The 16473-nt window shown below is 38.6% G+C and overlaps 1 protein-coding gene across 5 annotated transcripts in view; it reads right to left on the reverse strand.

The window, feature by feature from the left end:
- Nucleotides 1-16473, reverse strand: part of B3GNT2 (UDP-GlcNAc:betaGal beta-1,3-N-acetylglucosaminyltransferase 2) — a 51799-nt gene that overhangs the window by 25605 nt on the left and 9721 nt on the right. For 4 of the 5 annotated variants that reach the window (XM_075035599.1, XM_075035602.1, XM_075035600.1 and 1 more), the window contains exon 2: nt 2306-4757. The exons of the other annotated variant lie outside the window; for it this stretch is intronic. In XM_075035599.1, the coding sequence (XP_074891700.1) occupies nt 3555-4748 (1194 nt within the window). In that variant the 5' untranslated portion in view covers nt 4749-4757 and the 3' untranslated portion in view covers nt 2306-3554. Of the gene's footprint in view, nt 1-2305; nt 4758-16473 lie in introns of those variants that run through there. 5 annotated transcript variants of the gene reach the window in all.

Genomic DNA, 16473 nt, shown 5'->3' on the forward strand with positions numbered 1-16473 from the left:
ACTGGCAGAAAATCTTTTGTTTAGAAAAAAAAGGACTCCATCCTCTAGAAGATAAACATTATAATTTGTGCATTAATTATAGCTCATTTACCTTCCTTATCCAAAGGCCTGTGTATTTCCTCCTCCCAACTGGATTTAGAAGAAAAGGCCTGAGCCTTTATACAAACAAGCTAATGGATTCTAATGGCTTACCCTGATGCAATGTCATTTAATCACAGCAGCACTTCATTTTCCCTGCTGCATTCAGGGAAGGGAAGAAAAAAAAAAAAAAGGGAAGACTGCATCCACATTCAACTGTCTCATCTAAACACCTCTCATTTCAGTTTTCAAATTCCATTATTACCATTATTCCCACTATAGTAAAATTTTCTCATGCTTTCATCTTAGGAGACTCTTTCCTCTCCCTTAAATTTAAGAAAAAAAAAAATAATCCATCTTTAGCTCCCTGTATTTTTCAGATCACTTTTCACTAAGTAATTCCAAAAAAGTAATTCATGTATTTGTTTTATAGTAGTTACCAGCTTTTGCTCATGGTTTCCTCAACTCTACGTTTACTTCACAGGAAAACAGTCCATATTAAAAAAAAAAAATTATTCCTGATTTAATTACATGACTTTCACTTTTCATTTAAAGTACCTAGTACTCAAGCCATGCTCCAAAAACCAGGAACTGGCAACCAGAAAAAAAAAAAAAAAACAACACCAAAAAACCCAAGCCCCAACAAAACACAACCAAACCAACCCAGATACAACAACCTAATACTGTATCTGCTTTTTAAAGACTTTTCATTTTCCATTTCCCAGCTGTCCCCAAATCCCATTCCCACCACGTGTTGTTTCTTTTGGTTGCATTCTGTCTCCTTACCTCCATTTTATTTATTTTGCTTAATCTTTACTCCACACACTCCGAATTCTTTTCAAGATAATTCTTTCTCTGTGAGAGTGGACTGGAGACCAAATCAGACAGTACAGTCACCGGTGCTTTTCCACACCCAGTGTAAAAAAACCTAGTCTGTCCAATTTCTTCTCCAGTACCTTTTACCTATTTAGTCCACTGGGGCCACCTGCTCGGTCTTTTCCTCTCCCCTCTTTCTCTTCTCTAGTCACTTCAGATGGCAGGTAGATGCTTTCTCACAGCGCTTCTCCTTAGCGAGTACCACTCAGTCTGCTCTTCCTTATTCTCAGCTGTGTTGTATACAAGAGGCTTGTTTTTAATCTCATGGTTACACAGGAAGGGTATAAAATAAATAATTAATGCTGGCACTCCACCAATCCCACCCATTTCACTTACAGGTTAATATCACATGTGCACTCCACCCTATCCTACTCATGATTAAATTCTTGGGCTCTTTTCCTGTCTCTTTTTTTCTGCAGCCAGCTCTTATTATGTTTGATCCTTCCCTGGAACTCATCACCAGGTTTAGTGCTCACTTGCCTCTCCTCTGTCTCTCTCTCCCCGCCCCCCCCCCCAATCTCTGCTCACCCACAGTGCCCTCCCTTTTCCTCTCTCTCTCTCTCTCAGCCACGAAGACTCTTAATACCACATCTCTACTTGCATTCCCCATCATGAGCATAACTTCTTTTCTTTCACTTGGCCCAAACTCTTGACAAAAATCCCACTAATATTTAGAAAGAAACAGGGTGCTTAACATGGCTAGGAAGAACAGAGTAGGAAATAACACATGTACAGTAAAACCTGCAGCTCTTTCAGAAAGGTGTAATTTCTCATGAGAAATGACAAAGCACAGGGCCAACCCTCATGGCACAATACTGGAGCACAGGCTGTCTTTAATCTGTCTATCCTGGAGTCAACATGAACATCTACAGAACCCAGAGGTGGAAGACCAGACCACTTCACCTCTCCCCGAACAAAAAAAGCACATTTGTTCTTCAAGGTGAACAAAGGAACAAGAAAGCAGGTGAAGAAGCCAAGAGAGCTGTAGCTGCCAAGTTATTTCAAACAAAAAAACAGACCAAAGTGCTGGACATTCAATCCATTCCTTGACTCCTTTCAATTGTACAAGCAGTGTTATTGTACAGGCAATTATTTCTGTACATACTATTTTTCCTAGGGCACTTAATGTTCCCTTGCTTTTGCCAGAGTTGTCCATCTATTACAGCATCTAACAAATTCATACACAACTGTGACATTTTCTTGATAGTCGGCTACATAAGCATTAGAGAAAGTTGCCGAACAAAGCCTTTTGCTTCTGAACTGCTGAAATGCATTGTTACTGAATACCATGCAGTAGAGTGCAACTGCTCTGTAAGTCAACATTATGACTCAAATGAAGCATTACAAGAAATATTTAAATCACATTTTATTTTTCAAATTCAAAAATAACAATTAGTTTTATTTAACATGTTACACATCTCACAGATTTAAAATATCATGCTCTATTTAAATATCTGAGTGACAACACTATACAAATAAAATGTTACACAAAATATATTTAAGAAAATGTTTTGGTCTTCAATCTGAACAATAAATAGACAGGCACTTCTACATATACAAAGGAAGCAATCACTATTTAGAATAACTCTTATAAGCAAGATGTGGAAATACAGAAGATCTGAGTTTTGAGAACATGTTTAACTCTACATGAGACATCATGCAACTTCAAAGTTTGTTTCAAAATTCAAAACTCTTAGGATCTGCACAATTCTAGATTTGCTACCACTTTATAGGAGGTCCAAACCATGCTTTCATAAGCAATGTGCAATTTCAGTTATTTGCATCAAATCAAGCTACCTGATCACATTTAGTGCCAAAACAGAAAACAAGGACTGACCAGAGCAGCTTTTCACATAAATAACATGAGCAATAAGTCAGCTTTACTGCACATAAGCTCGGGGCAGGGGGCAGACCTACTCGTATCTACTGTCCAGCCCCAAACAAAATCTGTTCTTCCTTTTCCTTACATATTCAGCTCTTTTATGGGGTGTTTCAAACAGTATTATGCTTTTTTGTAAAAAAAAAGCAGCATCTAATAAAAAGGTAAATCCTTCAGACACAAGCACGCTTTGCACAAAAGATCATAAGTAAAGGAAAAAATACTGTTCCAGGGTGCAAAAAGACTGAAAACTATAAATTAAAAAAATTCAATAGTTAAAGTCTCATAAGAGTGTTTCATACTTAAACTACATTCCTCCAATTTGTGAATTTTCAATTTACAGTGGTTTCCACACACCCACAAACAAACACTACTCAAGGAAAAATTGTCTTCCACCATCACAATTAATGAAAGATGCATTGTAGTAGGCAGTCCCTGTTTCCAATACAACTAACCAGTCACTGACAGCTAGTTACATCCTTGAAGTTCTTTTTAAAATTAAGACAAATATTGAAACATAATGACCACCAGGACAGTGGAAAAGTCAGGACGAAGTCTTCAAGCCATCTCCTCAAATTTTAGTATTATTCTCATTTTCAAAAGTACAGGAAAAAGTTTCCAGAGAAAATTAAACTATTAAACAGAGCTTCAATGGTCCACCAAGAAATTCAGACCCAAACTTGAAAATTTATTTGGACTTAAGACACTTATGCACATTACTTTAACAATTTAAGTGTGGATCTTGCAAGCGTGTCCAAATCTTAATCATTTCTTGAGGTTTTCTACTATGTACTAACATTAAGTTTGTGTAGGAACATATGTTATTTCTGTATTTCTCTTCGATATCAAATGTTTTGAAGCCTTTGTGTTTTTCCGGAGCAAGCCCAAGCTTCTGAAGGCACATTCCAGTATAAACATCATCAATAGGGTAAAGGAGTACCTGGTCAGATGCATTATTCAGTCTTAATGCCAGATCACCGGAGTACAGAAACCCACCACCTCCTGCGTATGGAGGATACGAACCTTCATAAACACTTTCTGGGATGTAGTACTTCAATTTTTTTTCTCTATGAGGTCCAGCATCTTTGATCACATCGCCTATAAATAAGTCTTTGGCTTTGTCCTTTGATAAGCTCTTCAAGTAATCCAGGATCTGATGGGTATTCACAAAAACATCATCATCACCCTTAAAAATAAACTGGACATCTGCGCAACTGCTGCTGACCCACTTAAGAAACAGCACCTCTTTCAGAGTTAAATTGAAGAAAGTGTCTCTGTAGTTCCAGAGCAGAATGTCTTGGTGGGTTTCACTCTCAAATTTTATCATGTCTGAAAGATCAGGAAAATTATCCTCTGGTGGTGTCTGTCCAAGTAAGAAGACCCGTTTGACTGTCACATCCCCTGATTTTATTTCCTTGCCCCAGGATTCCCTAATTGCTTGCCTTCTATCAAAATGGGGTGTAAGTGACTTAATAGCCAGCAGCAGAAAAGGTTTATGTTTGCACTTGTTTGGTTGATCCATTAATAATGAATAATTTCTACATCTCAAATAAAGTAGAAAATCCTTGAATCTGTCTGGCAAGTTTGCAAAGTCACTAACCTCTGAAGGTACCCATGGGTCAGGGTCACAGGAACTGAGAACACTCGAGTTAGAAACTAAGTTCTCTTCCACAGTCATATTGGAAAGCAAGGTCAGAATAGGGTTGTACAGCAGTTCAAGCTTCTGTTGCTGTTTGTTCCAATAAGCTTTATGAGGAGTGTATTTTCTCCAGAATTTGCTGTGTGGTATAATAACACGGCCTTTTGCATTCTTCTCTTGGCTGCCACTTTTTGAGACTTCCACAATCACATAAATAAAAATGTTTACCATCATCAGAATTCCCAGCAGCTTTAATCTCCTGCGTCCAACACTCATTTCTCATAACTGGAAAGAGAAGAAAAAAAAAAAAGGACAGGTTTTCAGCCTTCTGCCTGTCAAGTTCTTGATCTCATAAAAATGCAAACTACTTTCAGATGAAGAATGTGCAAGTTAGCAGCCTAAAAAACAGAGGTTGCCTACACCCCCCAGAAAAGCAAAACTGATCTACCTCTAATACATGCACACCTACAGCTAGTTGGGGTTTGGTGTTTCATCAGCAAACAAGAAGCTGTTAAGAATGTAAAATTTCCATTTGGTACATAGGAATTTTACATAGCATTTCAGTGCGTCTAAATTAGCCAGCAGTTTTTGCTCCTCATTTAAGTCTCCTTGAAACACTTGACTGTATAATAATTAGAATCTGAGCCCTCAGCTTGGCAAAGGCAGGCAAACAAACTTCTTTTTTCTGCTAGTAATGTGAGCTTAAGGGTATAGAATAAATTGCTATATGATAAGGTCAGTTATTTTTAAATTAAGTTTCAAGCTTTTATACTTGCACTTTTATACCTTTCAACTACATAATAGGCAGAGCTGAATTTTAAAGCATACTACTAGTTTCTGTCCATTTCACTTGGTTGTTCCTTGGGAGAGAGGCTGACAAAACTGGCCAGCTGCATTGCTGGTATTCAGATCTCTGGAGACAGAAGAGAACATGCATTTTGATATTTTTTTTCTATCCAACTGGAAAAGGAAATGAACGGCAGCAGAAAGTGAAAGTGTAATTATTCCTAGGAAGGAAAAAGAAACTGAAAAGAAATAAAAAAAGGAGAGGTTTCCCATATATGTAAGACCAGGAATAGTAAGTGTGCCTCTCCTTGTTGTAGCAAAGGTTATTCTGTGACCCATCTCCAGTTTTTACTGAGAGAGAAAATGGATCAACTCCTCTTTCTTCCACAGCTGTCAGAATGAAAGGTGCACAGTACAAGGAGCAACATGAAAACAGCATGTTCCTCTAAAGTAGTGCTTACCAAAGTGTTTACTAGCCCAGGGGTATGTCAATGTACAAGCTACACAAAATTTAACAAGCCATTCTAAATCAAACTAGAAAATAACTCAGAATTAATAAGGAAGCTAGTAAGACTACATTTAAGTCTGATATGGAACTCATTGTTGAAGAGACTTTCATTTGCCAGGAGTATAAATGATTATTGGAAGACCAGAAAAACCTAATGAAATAAAGGATTCGTAATCACTGTTAAAAGCCCAGCTGTAAACAATGCCTCAGAGGTCCTGAAGTCACAGAGCAACAGCAGCCAGGAAGGTACACTTGAGAAGTACACCTTGTACTTGCTCTTCTTTTCATTTTATTTCCAGCCATCACTAGACACCTCAGCTAGTCTGGCCCTTGGTCTCTTCTGGTTTGACCAGTCATACTTCCTTTTACTCCTGAGCAAGTTAAACACAAAATTTAGTAAGAAAGGAGCAGGTAAATAATCAGTAATCTTTTTTTTTTTTTTTTCTCATTTGACCCTTGGATTCTCATTAAATCCAAAGCAGGGGGAGGGAAGAGTATTTTTTAATTTAAATGAAAAGCCACTCCTAGAAACAACAGACTGCTCAGAAAAAAATCCCTACTCTCCTTTCATTTGACCTCACGTACCATCTGCATATTTATCTTGTATATGCTCAGACCTGATCTACTTTATTTAATGGCCTGTTCTCAGTCAGCTATGAAGTTTGCTGTTCTAATTTAAAAGTAGCTTTCTTCTATACCTCAAAGACAAAAACATACTAGTGGTCAGTGCCATCATTTAAGCTAAACAGCTGAACTGTTAGAAAGCACTGGCTGGCCACACAGAGTTCAAAGAAACTTTATCTTCCTCTTTCAACTGCCACAGCAACTTCCACTAAAAACATGATATACTATTTTTCTTCACTTCCCTTTCAGTACACACAAAAATACTGGAGAAGCAGCTGTCCTGTGTTTTGTACTATTCCATGCAGTTCAGCATGCACATCAGTGCTTATCTACCCTGCCCTCTATAGCACTTCTCACTAGAACAACAAATGACGTGGGATTTGACCTATGATCCCAGGACTCCCGAGACAACGGGGTCTAGCTAACAAACACAGGGTTGTCAAGAGCTCAGCCCGAGTCTGATTTTCCAGGATACGTAGCACCACACACAGCTTCTCTGTCACAGCCCCCAGCTACTAAGCTGGGAGTATTCAACACCTCTGTAAGTCATCTGGATGCTTGATCTGAGATAGGGATCCTACACAGAAAAATCTCCATTTACTGTTAGACTTGGTAGAACTTCTCATCAGAAAAAGTAGGAGTCTGGCAAGATGACAGTGGTTCCATCACATAAAGCACGGTAAATGCTATCAGTCCCACGTGTAAATACTGCCAGTATAATTTTCAGTCTCCTTTTTAAAAAGCTATCCAATATTGTTAATAAAATTTCTGAGAAAAGATAAGTAACAAGTGACATACACAAATAAGAGTTTCATATTGAAAGACATGAACACCCCCCCCAATTTTGCATGAAAGCATTCTTCTCTTCTGTAATCAAAAGCTATTCTACATATGTTCTTAACAAATTGATAAAAACACAACTCATTAAGAGTATCATACAAACACTAAGGGCTACCGAGTAAAAAAGGGATAAAAACTGCTTTGTTAAAGTGTCCTTTTCCTAAACTGGGCAAAGACAGGTTGTATTAAACACTCATTCATAGCGTCAGATCAAGGTTCCTGATCTTAAAGCAAATAGAAAACAATCAGACTTCAGAGAAACTATTTCTATAAACTGAAATAGAATCCTCAATTTTGCAATTAATATGTATTAACTTTAACCACTACACTTGAAGACAGGAATTGATAAAAGGATGACAGTTCAGCAATTTCACATCAAGTGAACTGGATTTATCACAAAGCACAGTATTACAACCCTCATCGCAACAGGGGATTGTGCGGTGTGTGCTGCATTTGTAATGTTGTTGCTAGTAGGGAGTTGGGAGTTTTTTGAGTTTTTTGGAGTTTTTTTGTTTTGTTTTTCCAAGTGAACACCCACAGCCCATGTCTCAATGCAAAACTAATTTCTTCATCTGCTTTGCTGACACTGCAGTGATTGATCAAAGTGTCAGCATGATGGAGATTTTGTGCACTGGGCAGCTTGCTAAGTAGTGGCAACGTAGAGTACAGGACAGTGCTCATTTCCTACTTACAGCTTAGTGACAGCCATCTGGACAGATCACAAGAACTTTCTCCTATTCCAGTAGCAGCTTCTTCTATCAGCATTAATATTACAAAAATTCCCAGCTGCCTCCTTTTACTGCTGAGAATGGAAGATCTGTTAGGGAACCTAAAAAGAAACTAAAAGTGATCTGGTTCATACTTACATCTATCTGATGCATTTTTATACTAGTGTTGTTGAAGAACTGAGATGAGCAGTACAGAGCAATACTCTATTTGAAAAATTCCTCCTGCTTTAGGTGTTAAAAAAAGAAAAGGGTAGAACACTTAGCTAGCTAGGATAAAACACAGAACACAAGAGTAAACACTGTGTATTGGTAAAGCAAGTCACAGCACACACAGAACCTCAGGAACAGAAAAACCTGCAGAAATTTATTCCAACTTCAGCAGGTAAGGTGAGGACAGTTACCTACACTCAAAGGTGATCTGACACACAGTTTTTCAATACCTGTTTTCAACTTCTCAGCTACACTGATATGAAGACCATTTTAGCAATCAGTTCAAGTTTGTACAAATCCTCACATTTCTGCTTATGCAACTTCCAGCTGTAGAGAGTAATGCATCAGTATCACTGCATACATAAAGTCAATTTGTTCAAAGTCTGTAGAAAACATCCATGTGGCTAGGGAAAAAAAAAAGGGTTAACATTAACTGCACTCAGTAAACCAAGATTCTGCTACAGATACAGTATTTGGAAAGATTGATTCTGCAGAAATGGGCAGAAAAGAGGGAGGACTTGCCCTCTTCAACTCCACTCCACACTTACACTTAACTTCAGTCAAAACTAAGGTATTGATAGAAGGGACCAGATTTATGGAGCCACAAAAGCAGCACTGGGATCAAGAGATGGAGGGAAAAGGCAAGCCAGCAGAAATAGGGAAGAAAAACAGCTTCACTGTGGGACCAGGCAGCAATCAATAAAACAAGATAAGCCACAACAGAAGAAGAAAACAAGTATTACAAAGAAGCCATGAGCTACAAGAAAAGATTCCAAACGCCCAAAAAGCTTTAAGTCCAAATAACATTAATGCAAAATGGTGAGAAACTGTTCACAGAGTTTTTTTTAAACAGTATTACTTTATGCTTTATCTCAAGACTGAATGTATTCCAAATGCCTGTACGGAACCTATTCAGAAGCCTGGAAGAGTTGGTATGAAACAAGAATGAGAATCACAGAATCACTGTCCTGAGCTGGAAGGGACCCATAAGGATCATTGAGTCCAACTCTTGACTCCATGCAGGGCAACCTAAAAGTTAAACCATATATCCAAAAGCATTTTCCAAATACTGAGTATGCACACTCCATCCAGTTCCAGGAATTAATTATACAAGAGACACTCTTCTCTGCAGGCAAGAATTTACATGAACAGGGGCCATGATGCCCCCTGACAAAAGACAAGGGTTGCATCTGGAGGAGGCCAAGCTCAAGGTCAAGACCATGACCAAGAACATCTAAGTCTACCAGCCCCTAACTTAGGGCACATACAATACATCAGTTTGAACTTCTCACATTGGAGTTAGGGTCCTGCAGAAGAATTCTGATTAGCCCTGTTACAGCACTTGATTTTCTGTAATGACTTCACAAAATTAGTACGTGAAACATGTGTTGACACTTTTAACTTTTTTAAACTAATGCTACTAAGATGTTGCTATGCACAAAACCAAGCCCAAACCTCTCCTGAGGTTTAGCTGTAGGAGACAAAAAGGCAAGAAGAGGCAGATGTTGCAAAGAAGTGGCTAAAACACCAAAGTATATTTAGAAGTTCAGAAAAAGCAATCCTCTCTAGGGTAGAGACAACAAAACACAGTGGATTCAGATGGTGTACTAAGTAGTGCATCCTCTACAGCAAGATGTCAAAACAAACACACCTAGATTTGCAGTCACTGAGTGCAGCCTATAATCAATCCAAACAGGAATTCTAAAGACTTGGAACTTGCTTCAACATCCAGATTTTTGCAGATGCTGGACATCGCCCTGAAATATGAAGCAGCTTTTCTTTCCTACAGTTTTTAAGCAAGGCACTACTTCATTTGAGTTGGAGATGTTACCATAGATGGTAAACCCCTTCAAGGTAGGACAGGCAGGTGCTCTTTTGAAAATACCATCAAAACAAAGGAGGGCATTGATGAGAATGAAAGCAAGGGGCAAATGGAGAAATTTTGAGTCAATCCTACCAATTCTACCAATGAAGCAATAAAAAACCCCTCATTCCTAAAGTCAGACCAAGTCTGTATCTAACTTATTTCATTCTGCTTATATTCAACAAAACACCCACTAAGTGTTTAGAATACCAGCGGATTAACTGCTTGCTCACACATTAACTGAGATATCGTAAGACAACTTCAGGAATGCCACTTCCCCAAATGCGTAGAACTTTCTTTTATGCCAGGTTTCTATTTAGCCACCTGAGTATCAAAGAACCATATATTCATACATCAAATATTGACCATATTTGTTGACTATTATTGATGTTTAATTTAAGCTCCTAACCAGTGGAACCTCTTACTAAAATGCCCAATTGTTGTACATTAAAGCTTCTTCTGCAGCACTCTACATACTCAGTCTTTGTAGAGATGACTACTCAGCCCAAGCTCCCCCTTGCAATGCAGTAAGAGTACCCCTATAGCATAAAATTGAAGAACAAGCCTTCAGAAAGCAGCTGTTACCTCATTTGTCTCAATACTGACAGAAAAATCATGTTCCTTGCTCTTAAGTGCTGAAGGCCATGATAAATTATGCAATCAGACAGACTGCTGGTGACTATTTAAAACTGTATACCTAAAAAAGTATTACTTGTTATTGCAGGAGGGCTCCATAATTTCCCTTTCAGATAAAGGGATAAATTTTATTAACACCACCACTGGGCACAATACAATGCGACACTACTCAGCAAGGATCCTTAAAAGCAGTTTCAGGTCAGCAAGCAGGTTCACACAACACAACCCTGAACAGTACAAGGGTGTTAGCTTGCGTTCAAGAGGCAGCATAGCCTGTGGTAGCACAGTGACCCGTGCTGCATTCCACTGCCCAGTATGGGCATACTCACAAACTCTTCCAGCAAGATGAGGAAAATGCAGTATCCCTGTTTATTACATAAAGAAGGAAAGTTTCAGGGAGCAAAAGACAGGTAAGACAACAGCCATTTTCAAGGTTATAGTTCTATTTAAAAACAAATTTAAATAGTGTTTCTAGATGGAGTGAAGAAATTGATGTTTGGTACAAGACCAGTCCTTTGCTATTAAAACATTCTTCCTTTATGCTTTTACTTATGAATATTTATTGATCTCAAGTCTCCACATGGAAGCTCAATACCAGTAAAAGTAAGCTGTGACTACCAGTGACGAGTCTCAACAGCAGCGTGTCATGCAGATTTGCAGCTACACAAACACCCAAAGCAGAACTCCCTTAAAACAGCTTGAATATTTAGCATTGACAATTAACAATTCCCTTGTGAAAGGAATGCCAGATAACATAATACAGACTACCTCAGGTGGTGTTCCTTCCCACACTGCATATACCTGCACAAGCATTCCTGCACCAGCAAAGTGCTCCACAGCAGATGCAGCCATAGTAGCAAATCTGTACTTCAAGGCACTAAACCAAACCTAGGCATGCTCATGCAACCCCAGAATGAAATAAAAACAATACGTTTAACCAGAGTACCTGCCTCAACCCTTGCCTCTTGCAGCAGTTCCAGGCTGTGGATCCACAAGCAGCTGAACCAATCTAATCGCCTGACCCCTCCTTTTGATGGAGACCTTCTCCTCCTCCCTTTCTGACTCCAAGAACTCAGGCCCAATCCCTCCCTTGCAATGGCTCTGGTGCTCTGCCAGGCCTCTGTAAATCAGTTCACATCACTAACCCAGCAGAAAACTAACAATGACCAGAGATGAACACCAGATAAGCACCACAGCAGCTACAGTGAAAGCACACAGCAGAGAGAAGGGGAGCAGACAGATCTCCCCTCTTCAGCAGGAATGACAACACACCAGGAACAGAGCCTTGGTTCTGGATCCATAATCCCTTCCACCCTCTAACAAGAGGGTATCTAGCATCATCACAATGACAACATTATACATATACCTTGGTGCAAACAGTCATGTAACACCAGTCTTTGAACAAGTTGTGCAGGTGCAAGGAAAAACATCTAACTTTTCCACCTCCTTCAAGTCTGACAGAAGCCATGACCTTTAACTGAAAATACTTGTATCTTCTACTGAGGACAGGAGTTATTCTTTATTTGGTATGTGGGCTGAGTAACCTAACCTGTCTACATTATTTGACTGCCAAACCCAAGCATTAAAAGTCTATTTACTCACTGGGGCTGACAAAAGATAAGATAATGCTTATTACCTGCAGGTATTACACCTACCGCTCTACTGGTTCAGGACTAAACTATCAGTAATTTGGCAAAACAAAGCTGTAATTCAGGTATCTAACAGATACTACCACCTTTCTTTCCAGAGACTAGCTATAACTGGGGCTATGGCAGACTTGGATCTCACGATGTAACTTCATTTTGAAACCCGATCTCCCTTATAGCAGTTGTACATGCAGCTAGCAATAGTGCACGCAATAGTGACACTACAGTTCTGAAGATAATTTTTAACATTATTATCATTAAACACATCACAAGCCATATGCAGTCCCTCTAACCTCCTGTGAGGTGCATCAGTTCTCCTAATACGTCAGTTCTGTTCAGTAGATGTTAACAGCCCCAGGCTGTTATAAAAAGTCTTTGCTATTTCCAGCTTTAAAGAACTTGAACACTCTATTTTTCTAACTACACACAATCATATCTCTTTTTCCCCTCAGAACTTTACACAAGTCCACTTTTACACAATAGTAATTAAGAACATCCTCAGAACTGGCAAAAATTCAACAGGTATCAGTATTCTGCTTCTGCAGAAGCATGTCACAGTGGTTACCACTGAATAACAGTCAATATTTTCTGTGTTCTTCAAACACCAGAGACAGTTTGAAACAATGTTCCAGTTGGAGGAAAGTTACCAAGATAACAACACACTACACAAAGCATCAAAAAGTGCAATGAAATTCAGAGCAGTTAATGTTTATTTTAACATTAGTTTTAATTAACTGCATATACCTGCTTTGAGCCATCTTTCAGCACATTATTTAGTTTTGGGCAAAATTCTATTCTTCCAATACTTTAACAACAGTGCAACTTGGGCATGGAATTTCAAGATCCAAGTAATTAGCAAGACTGTGGAAGGATGTGCTTGTATTTTCCTAAAATGCAGCCCAAGGCATGAGGAACTATAAAAAGTCTGAATAAATGACTTCACATTCTGTTTCCCACTAGTTATCTTTAGCACATTTGCATGTTTTGTTCAACCCCCCATGCCCCCAAAACAACCAAAAACCCAAAAGTAAAGCCAGAAAAAAAACACCAAAAAATGCTGCACCCCAAAACCCCCAATGGTACCTCCAAAGTGAGGCATTTCTCCAGTAATACTCCTCTGGCTTTCTGTAATAAGGTATTAGAGAGCCAGGAACCACATGTGAACCATGTTTAATTACTGTTATTGAACCTAATCTCACTTTGTCCAATCCCTCTTTGAACCCATTTATATTTTCAACTTTTATAAATTCCACTGCTGACAAATTCCTCAATTTTTCACACAGCGAGAACTTGGAATTACTTGCTTTTCTATTACCACACAAGAGGGGAACCCTCGGAAAATACAACAGAACAAAAAAATTTCAGTGATTTTCTCTATGTACATTTGCCATACTAGCTATATAACGAACCTTTATCTGTCCTCTGTTCCTTCTCTGCCACACTAAGAAGTCCTAGTCATTTTATTTCTGGAACTATTTTGCACTTCTGACTAACCTTGTCTCCCCCACCCCGCTTCTATTAGATCATATTTGATATGGCAACACCAACAAAAAAAAAGCATTTAGTACTTAAAGCTCACAAACAAGAATTTGTGGAAACTTTTTTAAAGGCATATATCAGCCAGGCTTGGTATAAGGCGCAAGCCAGATAGTATACTCAGTCTCACTAAACATAATAAGGAGACAGAATTGCTTCCAAAATAACCACAAAATTTGAGAAAGAACTCTTTCCCACACACATCTCAGGGTATTTCCATTAGCTGAGAAAGCTTTCTGATTTAAAACATCTATACATGTAACTGGTTGTCCAAGACCCTCATGGCAGGTGGATGACGCTGAGCTTTTGCCAGTTAATTTTTCAGGAAAGTCATCACTGTCTTGTGACCCATATGAAGTTGGATCTTCTCAATTCAGTTTTCAGCACCCACAAATTTTCACACTAAAATTATCACTAATCAACACTTATTTTGGCTGTCTGGTAAAAAAATCAACTGGACCTGAAGCCTCAGTGTTCCCAATGCTACACTTAACTAACCCAGTTACTCCCAGGCCATGCCCTACATTCTAAGGGAATAAAGCATAAACTGCATAGAATCATAGACAATTTAATCAGTTTTGTGCTACACTTTAAAAGTTACTTTGCTTATCTTATCCATGCCATAACTTCTTTCCCAGATGGATTCTGCCCCTCTCTTCTGAGATGGACTGATGAAAATAAGTAGCAAAATCCTTATAAATGTTAAAATCAATCTGAAACTGCCAGTGTGATGATTGTTAAGACTGTTGCCAGTGTTCCAATGATACAAGTATTTTTGTGGTCATCTGCTCAATTCACCCTTTGCCTTAAAAGGTACTGCTTCCTTGTTACGCACCATTTTCCACTCCACCTAATCCATGCACTCAGCCACTTCACAAAGTGGCTTTACAGTAGCTATGATAATAAATCTGGGCCCTTGTCAGCTCTACTACTGGTTTATCTTGTAGGTTACAAACTCAACACTTTTCAAGTCTGAAACTGGTACAGAAGGACTGAAGCTTCTCACGTGAAAGAAAATCTCCAAACCCCAAGCATTAGAATTACCCTAGGCATAGTGACAAAGCTCTCCACTGTCCCTCCTTTTCAGATAGCTCATTTGTTAGCCCTATTCCTACAGAAAGGTTTTCAAATATACTCTTGTTCTTGCTTTGAAATAATGCCTCTCAGCTTCACCGGTTGTTTTCAGAGAGTTCTACATTGCCTCCACCCCCAATTACAACAAAAACTTCTGCAGCAGCAGCAATACTGGAGCTACCTACGGACTTCAGGAAATAACTGCACCGTTCATTCTCAATTCATTTGGCACATCACATTTGCAGTCACAGGGATAAGAGCTTAGACCCAGCTTCTAAAAATATGCTGAATAAACATATGTCTGCATACAGATGGGTGAAAAAAACCTAGCTTCCAACTGAAATGGTGTTAAAAAAAGGAGAAGATGTAAACTGTTGCAACTTCCCTAGACAGAAAATGTCTCACTCCATGTGGCAGTTAACTCAGTATCCTATAGGAACTCTTTATTTTTTTCTGTAGTGGTTAATATACTTAAGAAAGACAAGCTGATCTAATGAACATGTACTATTCAATCCAATGGTAATTAAGTGGCTTGAATAAAAACCTTTAAAATGTTGCAATGTAGTACTCACAAGGCCCATTGAAAATAGTTTGTAGGCCTCATTTTGATGATTAAAACAACCACCTGAATTTTTGCCATCAGCCAAGGAAAAACTATGGTGAAAACGAAAGAATTTATTTCTAAACTTTGACTGACTTTATCAAGCACTACAGCAATAGTCCATATCCGAACAGCTCCCTTCTCATTCATTCTTATAGCAGCCACCATATTATGAAGGTGACGTTCCAAGAAGCCTACTTGGATTATGTTTCCTATGGTGGATTTAATGCAGCAATTAAGGAATAGCCTCAAACAGCATGTAAGGTGGAAACCAACATCACCATTGCATTTACTACTTCATAAATAAAAATTATTTTACAAAAACATCTCATGAAGGTTATTACACAACATACAAATATTAGAATTGCAAGAGAACATAACTTCAAGCTTTATAGAATTTTAAATGCAGTGGTACACAAAGTACATGGCATTTTCTCTAAATACAATCTAGAATTGTAACTCACAGCACAGTTTTGTGAACAACTGCTGCCTTACAGAATAGAAGTCACTATTTTAACTACAGAACAGATAAATATTTTTCTCCACACAGGCTGATAGTGCCTGTTACCTGACACCACGTAAATACACAAAATGGCTTTATTATGTTAGTTATACCACCTCATTTGTTTCCTATGATCCATAGGACAACTTCCAAATATTCTAGGCAGCTGCTTCCAAAAAACCCATGCAATTACTATAGAAGGAAAGCATAAAGATGATAAACTCATCCTGCACCCCCCATGAGCTCCAATTCTGAAGCGAAAGAACAACTCAAGACTCCACTTGCAGCCTCCCAAACCTCATCCAAGTCACAAGCACAATCAAGTAGACAGAACATGTTCCAACAAGGTTTATCTACAGCATAAGCCAGATTTGACCACACTCCATCACTGCGTCTCACCAAGACTCCAAATCGCATGGATTAAAAGTCAGTCTTCATTAGGTAAG

This window comes from Buteo buteo, chromosome 9 (genome assembly GCF_964188355.1).
Source record: "Buteo buteo chromosome 9, bButBut1.hap1.1, whole genome shotgun sequence".
Lineage (NCBI taxonomy): Eukaryota > Metazoa > Chordata > Aves > Accipitriformes > Accipitridae > Buteo > Buteo buteo.